The sequence below is a fragment of the Eleutherodactylus coqui genome, chromosome 7 (genome assembly GCF_035609145.1).
Source record: "Eleutherodactylus coqui strain aEleCoq1 chromosome 7, aEleCoq1.hap1, whole genome shotgun sequence".
Lineage (NCBI taxonomy): Eukaryota > Metazoa > Chordata > Amphibia > Anura > Eleutherodactylidae > Eleutherodactylus > Eleutherodactylus coqui.
Genome location: NC_089843.1, coordinates 461,472 through 474,696, shown reverse-complemented (window position 1 = coordinate 474,696; position 13,225 = coordinate 461,472). Strand labels below are relative to the sequence as shown.

Here is a 13,225-nt window from a genome sequence, read left to right as displayed (position 1 = left end):
CGGTCCCTATCCTGCCTAGGGACCTGGCGACTGCAAAGATGAAACTAACTGACGGGGGACAGAGTGCTGACAGAAAAGGCAGATGGAATGAGCAAACAGGAAAAGACTGAGCTACAGGCAAACTGGAAAGGACGCTGACTAGCAACTAGGACTGACTGAGACAGGCTGCAGACAGAACTGACTAGCGGCTAGCAGAACCAATAACTGGTAGTGAGCTCAGGTCACTGCCAGCCTTATAACTACAAGACTTCGCCTGGGAGCGGAGAGTGTGAGGAGCCAACTCCCCCACTGCTGCATAAGGAAGGTGGAGGAGTGCAGGCGGCACCCTACGGGCGAACACGCCCACGCCGCCGCACACCGGCTGCCCCACGTCGCCGGCAGAGCCCCGACCCCGGAGCTCCAGGACGCCGGAGCCGACGCCGGAGCGGCTCGCGCCGACCGCGGGACCCCGCGCCGCCCTGCATGGTAACAACATGTACATGCGTGATACAATCAGCCTACAATCTCTTCCATATCGGCTCTGAAGACTTTTATTACATTTCCAGAAATGACATGACATGGTTAATCCATAATCCGAATCCCCACACAGGGGGCTCATTCATATCTTCAGTCCTACAGAAAGAGTCCAGCATCAAAGTCCATCAAAAGTAGTAAAAGTCATTGTAATTAACAGCACTTCGCTGGCATTACGGCAGGAGATGTGATCAGTATATACAGTCATGTACAATGACACCGCAGTCCGAGAATCCGCACTGAATTGTTATTGCATCAGGTCGTGGTTCGGGGGCAGATTAGACCTGTAATGTGATTGGCTGCTATTGTATTCAGTGCTGTAGAATATACAGGGTTATTCAAAAAGGAGCAGATTTGGAGATTTAATTACAAACTACAAGAGCAGGGTCCACAATAAGCCCATCACTGAAAAGAGGAAGTCTCATTACATACCAGTAAGTTCCATTTTCTGCCACACCGCAGCGCTGCTTCTTGTCGTTTACATAGAAAAATGGTGACAACAAAGGAGAAATCGTTTTGTGTGCTTGAGTTTGCTAAGTGGAACGTGCGTTCTGGCATCAGTTCCGCACGCATGCACTTTTTTTTCCTTTAATCTCCTGCTCTCCCACGGATTCGCGGCACAGCCACAGTGACAGCTGCCGGTGTACTGCGGCGGGGACGTCTTCCATTGACTTCATGAGATCCGTGTGCCAGGAAAAAATAAATTAAAAAATCCCATCCGCATGCTTTTAATTGCCCTGCGGATGCTAATGCATCCCTACGGGCAGCAAAAGGCGCGGATCTCCTGTGCAGGAGACACGAGCGGATTTTATAATTAAAATCTGCCTGTGGACATTGGGCCTTAAGACTTTAATTTGTGTCCTGACTCCATGTGTACAGACAGTGTCACAAATATTTTTATATTACAAACCTGACATGGGCACAGAAAGAACCTGTCCTACAATTATTTAGGAATTACCTTTTCTACCAAGGTCCTCTTCTCCACCAGAATCATCAGAGGACACTACTAAATACAAAGGACCTTCAGATAAGGTAATTTATGGCCCCCAGTCTAGCAGATAACTGGGTTACTCGCCAACTGTCATTCTTTCCTCTTTTTGGACACATATCCTGACAGTACTGTCTATATAGAGAGTGAAGCAGGGTACATTAGGCAGCTGGAATGCTTTAAGTTGATAATCCTATCTCTTAATCATGTCTTAGAATACTGCTTTTCTCCTGTGTGAATTCTCTCATGTCGAACAAGATGCGATTTCTTTGTAAAACATTTCTCACATTCTGAACATGGATATGGCTTCTGTCCCGTGTGACTTTTTTGATGATCCTTTAGTTTTGCATTAGTAAGAAAACATTTCCCACATTCTAAACATGGAAATGGCTTTGCTGTGTGAATTCTCTGATGTCTAACAAGATGTGATTTGCTTGTAAAACCTTTCCCACATTCAGAACATGAAAAAGGCTTCTCTTCTGTGTGAACTCTTTGATGTGTAACAAGAGTTGATTTTTCTGTAAAGCATTTTCCACAGTCCAAACATGAATATGGCTTTTCTCCTCTGTGAATTCTCTCATGCATAACAAGAGGAGATTTCTGGGCAAAACATTTCCCACATTCTGAACATGAATATGGCTTCTCTCCTGTGTGAATTCTCCTATGTGTAACAAGAGTTGATTTAAATGTAAAACACTTCTCACATTCTGGACATGCATACGGCTTCTCTCCTGTATGAATTCTCTTATGCTTAATTAAACTTGATTTCTCTGTAAAGCATTTTTCACATTCTGAACATGAATATGGCTTCTCTCCTGTGTGAATTCTCCTGTGTTTAATTAGACTTGATTTATCTATAAAGCGTTTTTCACATTCTGAACATGAATACGGCTTCTCTCCTGTGTGACCTCTCTTATGTGTAATAAGAGAGGATTTATATTTAAAACCTTCCCCACATTCTGAACATGAATATGGCTTGTCTGCTGTGTGGCTTTTCTCATGTTCAACAAGACCTGATTTGCATATAAAGCCTTCCCCACATTCTGAGCATGGATATGGTTTCTCTCCTGTGTGGCTTCTCTCGTGTATAACAAGATATGACTTAAAAATAAAAGATTTCCCACATTCTGAACATGAATAAGGCTTTTCTCCTGTGTGACTTTTCTTATGTGTAAAAAGACTTGATTTATCTGTAAAAAATTTCCCACATTCTGAACATAAATATGGCTTTTCTCCTGTGTGTCTTCTCCTATGTGTAACAAGAGTCACTTTATGTCTAAAACATTTTCCACATTCTGAACATGAATATGGCTTTTCTTCTGTGTGGGTTCTCGCATGTCGAACAAGATGTGTTTTATGTGCAAAATATTTCCCACATTCTGAACATGAATACGGCTTCACTCCAGTGTGGCTTCTTTTATGTGGAGCAAGATGTGATTTATATCTAAAACGTTTCCCACATTCTGAACATGAATAAGGCTTCTCTCCTGTGTGAATTCTCTGGTGTTTAACAAGATCGGATTTATATGTAAAACATTTCCCACATTCTGAACATGGATAGGGCTTCTCGCCTGTGTGAATTCTCTGATGCTCCTTTAGTCTGGCTTTATAAATAAAACATTTTCCACATTCTTGACACAAATATGGCTTGTTTCTTATGTGACTTCTTCTGTGTCTATAAAGACTTGAGCTTTTTGTAAATTGTTTTCCACATTCATCACATTGAAACTTCCCCTCCCTTTTCTGAGCTGCACTTGTGGTAATCTGTGATTGAGCAGTAGAAGGTTCCCCATAGTTCGGGGGATTACATGATGGATCTGTACTGTGAAGTCCTGAATGCGCATTAAGGGTACTAAGGTTTCCTCCTGAAGAGCGCTGCACGAGATCTTCATCTTCTACTTTATAACTTGCTGATAACATGACGTTTCCCTCAGAGGTCTCAATGGGCTTTTCTGTAAAAAAAAAAAAAATATATATCATAAAATGATTTTTTTCCCCAAACAATAAAGTAGAGAAATTCCTAACATTTCTATCAGGCTGGAAGCACGTTACGTTTTTGGTGCAGTTTATTGAGCCCAAACCAGCAGTGGATCCAGCAGGAGGGAGAAGTCCTTCCTTTATATTTCTCATTCCCTTTAAATTCATTCCAGAATGTTGCTGAAAACCTGCATGCGTGATTCCAGCCTAACAATGCATCACTGATAATCTCCAGGATTCTGCTCTGCACTCAGTGACCACTGTTATTACAACCTTGTCTGGTAATCCGGCCCAGACTCTGACAGCATATTTGTCCCTTAATGCCAAGTGAGCATCATTTTAACCCCTATCCACAAGTGGACATACAGTTATGTCTATTGGATGGCATGGGTAGAGGAGCTGTGCCTGGCCCATCAGCAGGCAGTTCCAGATGTAAAATACAACCATCTCACTTCAATGACTACTACTACCTCGGCTCTTTAACCTGCTCATTGACCTTCAGCGCACAGGACTCTCCCCTTTCCAATCCATACTAAATGCGGCACGTGACCAATTTTCCTATCCAGCCACTTCTCAAATGGCTCCGCACCATGCAATTCACTGCACTGGCTGCCCATACATTAAAGAAATCAAGTCAAACTCATCACCTTCAGCCACAAAGCTCTCCATGGCGCCGAGCCACCGTACATCACCTCCCTCCTGTCCATACACCACCCAGCCCGCATACTCTGATCAGCCAACACATTGAGATTAAATGCCCCTCTAATTTGTTCCTCATATGCTCGCCTCCAGGACCTCCCTAGAGCAGCACTGGTCCTCTGGAATGCACTACCCTAAAATATCCAGAAAATCCCCAACATACAGAACTTCAGGTGCACCTTAAAGACGCACCTCTTTAGGGAGGCATACCAAATCTCCTGATCCAAATCCCCAGCCCCCTACCTGTCCCTATGGCTTCCCACACCTTCCCATTTGTCTATCATTTACATCTCCTGCCCCTTTACTTCCTTACCACCCCCCATTCTGTTTGCTAAATACCATATGTAATTTTCATACTGTTCTGTTTTCCGCCATGCCTCATCTCCTGCCCCTGTACCACCTGAACCACCCCCACCTTGTCTCTCTCTCCAAATAAGTGTATACCACAAGTAACTGTCTTGTTTGTGTTCACCTGTGCTTTGAAAGCACTAAAGAATAAGTTGGCTCTATACAAATAAAAGATTGTTAATATATTCCGTGGTCAATGGTGACCATGGCATCTAGGTGGTTAGACAGATGGAGGCGGATCAGTTTACTACTAACAGGTGATAATGCTGATACATTGGAGTACATATAGAATTCATCAGCAGGTCACATTTTGAAGTCCCCTAATTATAGTTAAAAAGAGTTTATCTAAGCATCAACAGTGAAAACAAATTACTTAATGGGCGATTTATGTAAGGAATGCACATACATGGAATCCCCCGCAAAATACAGTCACAATCAAAATCCTTCAACCCCCATTTCAAATTACATTTGCCAAATTTAAAAACTTTCAGCTGTTTGCAAAAAGAAATCAAACAAGAATAAATGTAAATCGCTCAACACAACTAATGTAACAAGCAGTTCCTCCAAATTCCCTTAAAATGCGGCCTCAGGACTATTCACCCCCTAGATGGGTTTGTCTCAAGCACACCTGATACAACTAATCAAGGCAAATACACCTGAGTTGTTTTTTGGGAGGTGAGATAGCAGCCGTATAACCTCCTGTATAACTAGAAGGGGGAACCAAGTAAAGAAATGAGAACCTTAGAATTCCTTTTTTCTTCCCGTTTTCTCCCTGAAGATAATAAAGGTTAATTGACCATTTACAACCCAAAATGCTTCTATTAAAAATAGGACTTGTCCCCCAAAACAGAACAAACATCAGATGTATAAAAGCTGCGGCTCTGGATTGTGGCAGCAGTTATTCTTCTGTAACCTAAACCCCCCACATATCTGGTACCCCGTAATGGTACCCCGTAATGGTACCAACCGTGAACCATAATGCGTTCCAACCGTTCCTTTATGTGGGACTGTGAATGAAGATTAACCCCATAGTGACCGGCCTACTCTGCAGCCTAATGATGAAGGCTTAAGTAGCATGGGCGAGCCCCATATGGGGCCATGAATCCCGCCCCATCATGTGAATTCCCTGAGGATGTGGGATGTTTTCATGGTAAAACAGTTGCACATCACCTCGGAGAGAAGGCAATCCTTCTGCTGTGGTTGACAACTGTGTCGGGAGGATTGCAGAGTTTCTCCTACTGCTTTCAATGGGAGACCTCGTGATACCTCCACCAGTCCCATTGAAAACAATAGGCGCTGCGCTGCGATGCGACAGCATAGCATTACATCACGGTGCAATGCAAGAAAGCATCGCTCATGTGTATGACCGCAATCACAAGAATGGGGTTCATATTAGTGCATCTCAAAACGCACAGACCTCGTGTGATTGTAGCCCCCCGTGTGAAGGCAGCCTGAGCCATATCATACAACATGCATTCCAGGAGCCATAACTTGATTTTTCCATATGGCCACATGAGGGCTTCTTTTTTAAATGGCGAGTTGTATTGTTTACAGGGTACACCACTTTGCGGTACAGTTAACATTGTTTAACTTCTTAATTTTGGGGAGAAAGATGTTTTTGCGGTCCTACGGCCATACCAGATTTATGGTTTTGTATATTTTAAAATACTTAAAAATTACATTTCTTTTCTACCACCAAATGGTCATTGTTGTTAGCAGTTTAGTCATTTATGACCCATGGTGACCCTAGGGCGAGCTCCCTCCGCGTTTTTTAGTTTTGCACTACTTCTTTGAATTATGTGATATCCATGACAGTATTAGCCACCGTGTCCTTTGGCGGCAGGTCCACCCAATTACTAGACCCAAAACATTTTTGTTTTCCTCCTGAGAGTTGTATGGGGCTTGTGTTCTGTAGTTTTATGGCATGATCTTGGGGTATATATGACGGTTTGTTAACTTTTTATTGTAGGTTTTGGTTGGTGCATCCTTTGTGTCCCAAAACAATAATAGTGTTTACATTGTATCCCCATACAATAATAGTTCTCCCTTTGTGACACAATATGGTAGTAGTGACCCCATACAATATATGTGCACCAATTGTGGCCCCATATACTAATAGTGCTTCCATTGTGCCTTATACAGTATTTCTGCCCTCAGTCAGCATTTATACTTCCATTATGCTCCGTAAAGTGTATGCATCCCAATTGATAGTCATAGCGCCCAGATTTAAATCTGGGATTGACAAGGCAACTGTTAGGTGGATTCACAACTGGCTGAGTGATCGTACTCAGAGTGGTCATAAATGGCTGCACATCCAAGTGGAAGAATGTATCAAGTGGGGACCACAAGGCTCTATCCTAGGCCCAGTGTTGGTCAACATTGTTATAAATGATCTGGAGGAGGGAATTGTGGGAAACTGATCAAATTTGCCGATGACACAAAGCTAGGAGGGATAGCTAACACTAGGGGAGAGAGTATTCAGAAAGATATAGAAAAGCTTGCACAGTGATCAGCGACTAACAGAATGGTATTTAACAAGGAGAAATGCAAAGTCCTACATCTGGAAAAGACTAATGAAAAAAGCACATACAGAATGGAAGGAATTGGGCTAAGCAGCAGCACATGTGAAAAAGACTTGGGTATACGAATAGATCATAGACTGAACATGAGTCAACAATGTGATGCAGCAGCCAAAAAGGCAAACACAATTCTGGGATGTATTAAGAGAAGCATAGAGTCTAGATCACGTGAGGTCATTATCCCCCTCTACTCTTTCTTAGTCAGACCTCAGGTTACCACAGTAGGTGGGTAGTTCTCCTTCAACGGAAGTGTTCAAACATCGACTGGACAAATATCTGTCTGGGATGATTTAGTGAATCCTGCACTGAGCAGGGGGTTGGACCCGATGACCCTGGAGGTCCCTTCCAACTCTACCATTCTATGATTCTCATCTGGAATACTGTGACCAGTTCTGGGCACCCAGATTTTAAAAAAAAAGACATCTACAAACTGGAGCAATTTCAGAGAAGAGTTATCAAGATGGTGAGCGGTCTGCAAATCATGTCCTATGAGGAACGGTTAAAGGATCTGGGAATGTTTAGCAGAAGAGAAGGCTGAGAGGAGACTTAATAGCGGTCTACAAATATCTACCATTCTATGATTCTATCAATTAATTTGAATAAATTCTTATTGTTAAACCTTCCATATTGTCGTACGCTCTTAAAAGCCATAGCCAAACCTAAAGCCCCTTAAAGCAAAACAGGTAGCTAAGCAGGGCCATATTAATCATCCCTTCTAGGGTACAAGCTGAACATCTCCTGTGTTAGAGGTTTTTGGATCCACAGCCCTAGTGACTCCTCGCTATGGATGCTTCCTCCTGGGGCTGGGGGTGCCCATGTGGACTACTTTGGTGTCTAAAACTTGTGGAAGAAGAAAAAGGCTTTATCCTCCAACATTTACCAACTGAGAGTTGTTAGACGAGCCCGGTCCCACCTTCAGACTGCTCTCCATAATCACCATGTTCTGGTACACTTACATAACTTACAGTTTTTTGTTTTTTTAAATCAAAAAGTAGGGAAAAACCAAATGCCGACAGCTAGCCAGCGAATGCAGGCCACTGATGCAGAAAAATATGTACTGGTGGTCCGGCCTTTCATATCAGGAGAATCCAAAGGATCAAAGTGGACCATCTCAACAAGAGCCGGCATCCTGTAGAATAGAGCCTGGGAGAGGCAAAATGTGAGCGGACTGGGTATCTAACTAATCACTATTATGGTGGCTTAGGGTCAACTTATATAATAGTCGGGGGTCTCTTCAGAATATAGTGTGCTCAGCCTCTCTGGCCGCTATCCTCCAAATCTTACAAAATGGCTTTTAAAAATAAAAAAACCAATTCTTGAAGTTGAATCGACTCCAAGTGCAATTTATAGCCCCGAAGCGCAGATACATGGGAAGCTCACCAACAATTACTTGGTTAGAACTAAAAAACCGTATCCCCCGCACGGGATTTCACTGCAGCATTGCGCTTTTATCAAACAGCCGTTTGAGCCAATGAGTAGCGGCTCTACAGCCTCCTAAGTGGCAGAAAAACATCAAGCAGGACCTCTTCTTACCGGCACTCTATCCAGATGGGCGGGATGGAGGACAGGAAAATTAGCATAGAAGGAGCGGTCCGATTGTATATCCATGGGACTCGCGTGCACGGTTACTACCATACCATAATCCGAAAAATCACTGAGTGCACCCAGACGTCCTAATATACAAGGGCAGGTTACAAGCGCCACATCCCTCAGCGGGCAGAATGTGGCCATACGTCCTAATATACAAGACAGGCTACAAGCGCCACATCCCTCAGCGGGCAGAATGTGGTCATACGTCCTAATATACAAGGGCAGGTTACAAGCGCCACATCCCTCAGCGGGCAGAATGCGGTCATACTTCCTAATAAACAAGGGCAGGTTACAAGCGCCACATCCCTCAGCGGGCAGAATTCGGTCATACGTCCTAATATACAAGGGCAGGTTACAAGCGCCACATCCCTCAGCGGGCAGAATGCGGTCATACGTCCTAATATACAAGGGCAGGTTACAAGCGCCACATCCCTCAGCGGGCAGAATGCGGTCATACTTCCTAATATACAAGACAGGTTACAAGCGCCACATCCCTCAGCGGGCAGAATGTGGCCATACTTCCTAATATACAAGGGCAGGTTACAAGCGCCACATCCCTCAGCGGGCAGAATGCGGTCATACGTCCTAATATACAAGGGCAGGTTACAAGCGCCACATCCTTCAGCGGGCAGAATGCGGTCATACTTCCTAATATACAAGGGCAGGTTACAAGCGCCACATCCCTCAGCGGGCAGAATGCGGTCATACTTCCTAATATACAAGACAGGTTACAAGCGCCACATCCCTCAGCGGGCAGAATGCGGTCATACTTCCTAATATACAAGGGCAGGTTACAAGCGCCACATCCCTCAGCGGGCGGAATGCGGCCATACTTCCTAATATACAAGACCGGTTACAAGTGCCACATCCCTCAGCGGGCAGAATGCGGCCATACTTCCTAATATACAAAGCAGGCTACAAGCGCCACATCCCTCAGCGGGCAGAATGCGGCCATACTTCCTAATATACAAAGCAGGCTACAAGCGCCACATCCCTTAGCGGGCAGAATGCGGCTATACTTCCTAATATACAAGACAGGCTACAAGCGCAACATCCCTCAGCGGGCAGAATGCGGCCATACTTCCTAATATACAAGACCGGTTACAAGTGCCACATCCCTCAGCGGGCAGAATGCGGCCATACTTCCTAATATGCAAGACAGGCTACAAGCGCCACATCCCTCAGCGGGCAGAATGCGGCCATACTTCCTAATATACAAGACAGGCTACAAGCGCCACATCCCTTAGCGGGCAGAATGCGGCTATACTTCCTAATATACAAGACAGGCTACAAGCGCAACATCCCTCAGCGGGCAGAATGCGGCCATACTTCCTAATATACAAGACCGGTTACAAGTGCCACATCCCTCAGCGGGCAGAATGCGGCCATACTTCCTAATATGCAAGACAGGCTACAAGCGCCACATCCCTCAGCGGGCAGAATGCGGCCATACTTCCTAATATACAAGACAGGCTACAAGCGCCACATCCCTTAGCGGGCAGAATGCGGCCATACTTCCTAATATACAAGACAGGCTACAAGTGCAACATCCCTCAGCGGGCGGAATGCGGCCATACTTCCTAATATACAAAGCAGGCTACAAGCGCCACATCCCTCAGCGGGCAGAATGCGGCCATACTTCCTAATATACAAGACCGGTTACAAGTGCCACATCCCTCAGCGGGCAGAATGCGGCCATACTTCCTAATATGCAAGACAGGCTACAAGTGCAACATCCCTCAGCGGGCAGAATGCGGCCATACTTCCTAATATACAAGACCGGTTACAAGTGCCACATCCCTCAGCGGGCAGAATGCGGCCATACTTCCTAATATACAAGACCGGTTACAAGTGCCACATCCCTTAGCGGGCAGAATGCGGCCATACTTCCTAATATACAAGACAGGCTACAAGTGCAACATCCCTCAGCGGGCGGAATGCGGCCATACTTCCTAATATACAAAGCAGGCTACAAGCGCCACATCCCTCAGCGGGCAGAATGCGGCCATACTTCCTAATATACAAGACCGGTTACAAGTGCCACATCCCTCAGCGGGCAGAATGCGGCCATACTTCCTAATATGCAAGACAGGCTACAAGCGCCACATCCCTCAGCGGGCAGAATGCGGCCATACTTCCTAATATACAAGGCAGGCTACAAGCGCCACATCCCTCAGCGGGCAGAATGCAGCCATACTTCTGTGACACGTATGGGATACGATTGAACTGGATGATTGTGTCAGAGGCAGGGAAATTAAAGGGGTTGTCCTGCGGCAGCAAGTGGGTCTATACACTTCTGTATGGCCATATTAATGCACTTTGTAATATACATCGTGCATTAATTATGAGCCATACAGAAGTTATAAAAAGTTTTTCACTTACCTGCTCCGCTGCTGGCGTCCTCGTCTCCATGGTTGCCGTCTAATTTTCGCCGTCTAATGGCCAAATTAGACGCGCTTGCGCAGTCCGGGTCTTCTTATCTTCTCAATGGGGCTCCGTGTAGCTCCGCCCCGTCACGTGCCGATTCCAGCCAATCAGGAGGCTGGAATCGGCAATGGACCGCACAGAAGCCCTGCGGTCCACGGAGGGAGAAGATGCCGGCGGCCATCTTCACCGGGTAAGTAAGAAGTCACCGGAGCGCGGGGATTCAGGTAAGCGCTGTCCGGTGTTCTTTTTTAACCCCTGCATCGGGGTTGTCTCGCGCCGAACGGGGGGGGGGGGTTGAAAAAAAAAAAAAACCCGTTTCGGCGCGGGACAACCCCTTTAAGGTAATCAAATAACTAGTTGCCGTATGAGTTAACCAGAACTTCAATGAACTAATGACCCGTCTGAATGTTCTGCTAACATTTGTTCAAAAGCAGAATATTTTGGACATATATGGTATGATACAGCAAGAATGACTCATAATACAATGCAGATGTCGATAACTTCATGGACAAAATATTTAATATATTTTGTTGCCAAGCGTCTATCACGCATGCCTAGAACCTGATTAGCCATATTAGAATGACGTATATACCCATAACTGCGCAGAAGCAGATATGCCACGTAATGTAAGAACAGTATAAATAACAGTGATCTTCAGGGAGGAGTCGGGACTCGTTTTGTTGTGGCCGGCAGACGTGTCGGCGTATTCCCGGATTCCTCCTACCAATCGTACCTGGAGATCCCCGATTGCGGAGTGATGCTACAATATCCGGTGACGTATTGATGCTTATCTTTGTTACCCATGTGATCTCAATGCCTATATGTTAATTAACTATTTCACTTACATATACTAAAGAGTAAATAAACTTGTGTTTTATATTTGTCTTGCCTTGAAAACTGTCTCAGACAGTATGCTTAGTTGGTATGCTAATGAGGTTAAAGAATAGCCAAAACTTGAGCGGGTAAGACATAAATTGGCGTAGTCTGGCAGGATATTGTTGTCTTTGGTAAGGTTATATTACTGTATAATTTGGTATTGTGACAGTGCTTCTCAGTGCACGGGGGGGTTGCTGTCGCCATATTAGATTTTTGGCCCATTGCCAAGGGGTTCAAATGGTTATAACTTTGCTTTGATAAGTGATAGAGTAATAATAGTAAATACACATTGATAGTCGCAGTAAGTAGTCCTTGTTGAACCCATTGGCATACTGCGAAAATTTTATAAGTTCTGTAACTTTGAAGCAGGACTTGGGAGATTGGTGCCAGTTTGCACGGTGGTGTCTAGCAGTAAGGGGGACCTCTGTGCAAAATTTCACCAATTGGCACGTTGCCAAAATTTTCAGAGTTCTGTAACTTTGAGACAGGACTCGGGAAATTGGTGCCAATTTGCAGGGTGGTGTCTCGCAGTAAGGGGGACCTCTGTGCAAAATTTCACCAATTGGCACGTTGCCAAAATTTTCAGAGTTCTGTAACTTTGAGACAGGATTCGGGAAATCGGTGCCAATTTGCAGGGTGGTGTCTCGCAGTAAGGGGGACCTCTGTGCAAAATTTCACCAATTGGCACGTTGCCAAAATTTTGTGAGTTCTGTAAGGGGGAACTCTGCGCAAAAAATTTCACCAATTGGCATTTTGCCAATAAGACAACAATATGTTTAGAAAAAGAACCAAGAAAGATAAAACTAAAATCGTTCAGAAAGTAGACATCCCCGGCTGGTCCGAGGGTCCCTATGATATATTAGCTCAGGAGTTGATGCATAGTGGGCTTGCAGAATCATGGGATAGTAAGCTAAAAGATTCAGAGCCCCTCGATGTCGTTAAGGTACTCGAGGAGACCCCTGCCAAGGCAGGTGACGCAGTTCAGTTGGGTAGGAGGAATTGGGTATTGGCCTCAGCCTATAGGAATATCCATAAAAAGAAGTCCCAACTAATAAGAAAACTTAATCAGGCGGAACAAAAGTTAAAAGAATCTGAAGGAAAGAGAATGGTGTTGGAATGTTACCAAGGTCTGATAAAGGAAAAAATAGAACATTACCAGAATATTGCAGAGAAGGCTGTTGTGAAAGTTGCTCAGAATAAATATAAGGGACGTAAAGGTAAAGTTGAT

At 44.7% G+C, this 13,225-nt stretch overlaps 1 protein-coding gene across 5 annotated transcripts in view; it reads right to left on the bottom strand.

Annotated features, from left to right (window-relative positions):
• Positions 1-489: 489 nt before the first annotated feature.
• The window catches only part of LOC136572295 (zinc finger protein 271-like), a 302,103-nt gene continuing 289,367 nt past the window's right edge, over positions 490-13,225 (bottom strand). For all 5 annotated transcript variants that reach the window (XM_066572751.1, XM_066572754.1, XM_066572755.1 and 2 more), the window contains one exon: positions 490-3,453. In XM_066572751.1, coding sequence (XP_066428848.1) covers positions 1,706-3,453 — 1,748 coding nt within the window. In that variant the 3' untranslated portion in view covers positions 490-1,705. The remainder of the gene's footprint in view (positions 3,454-13,225) is intronic.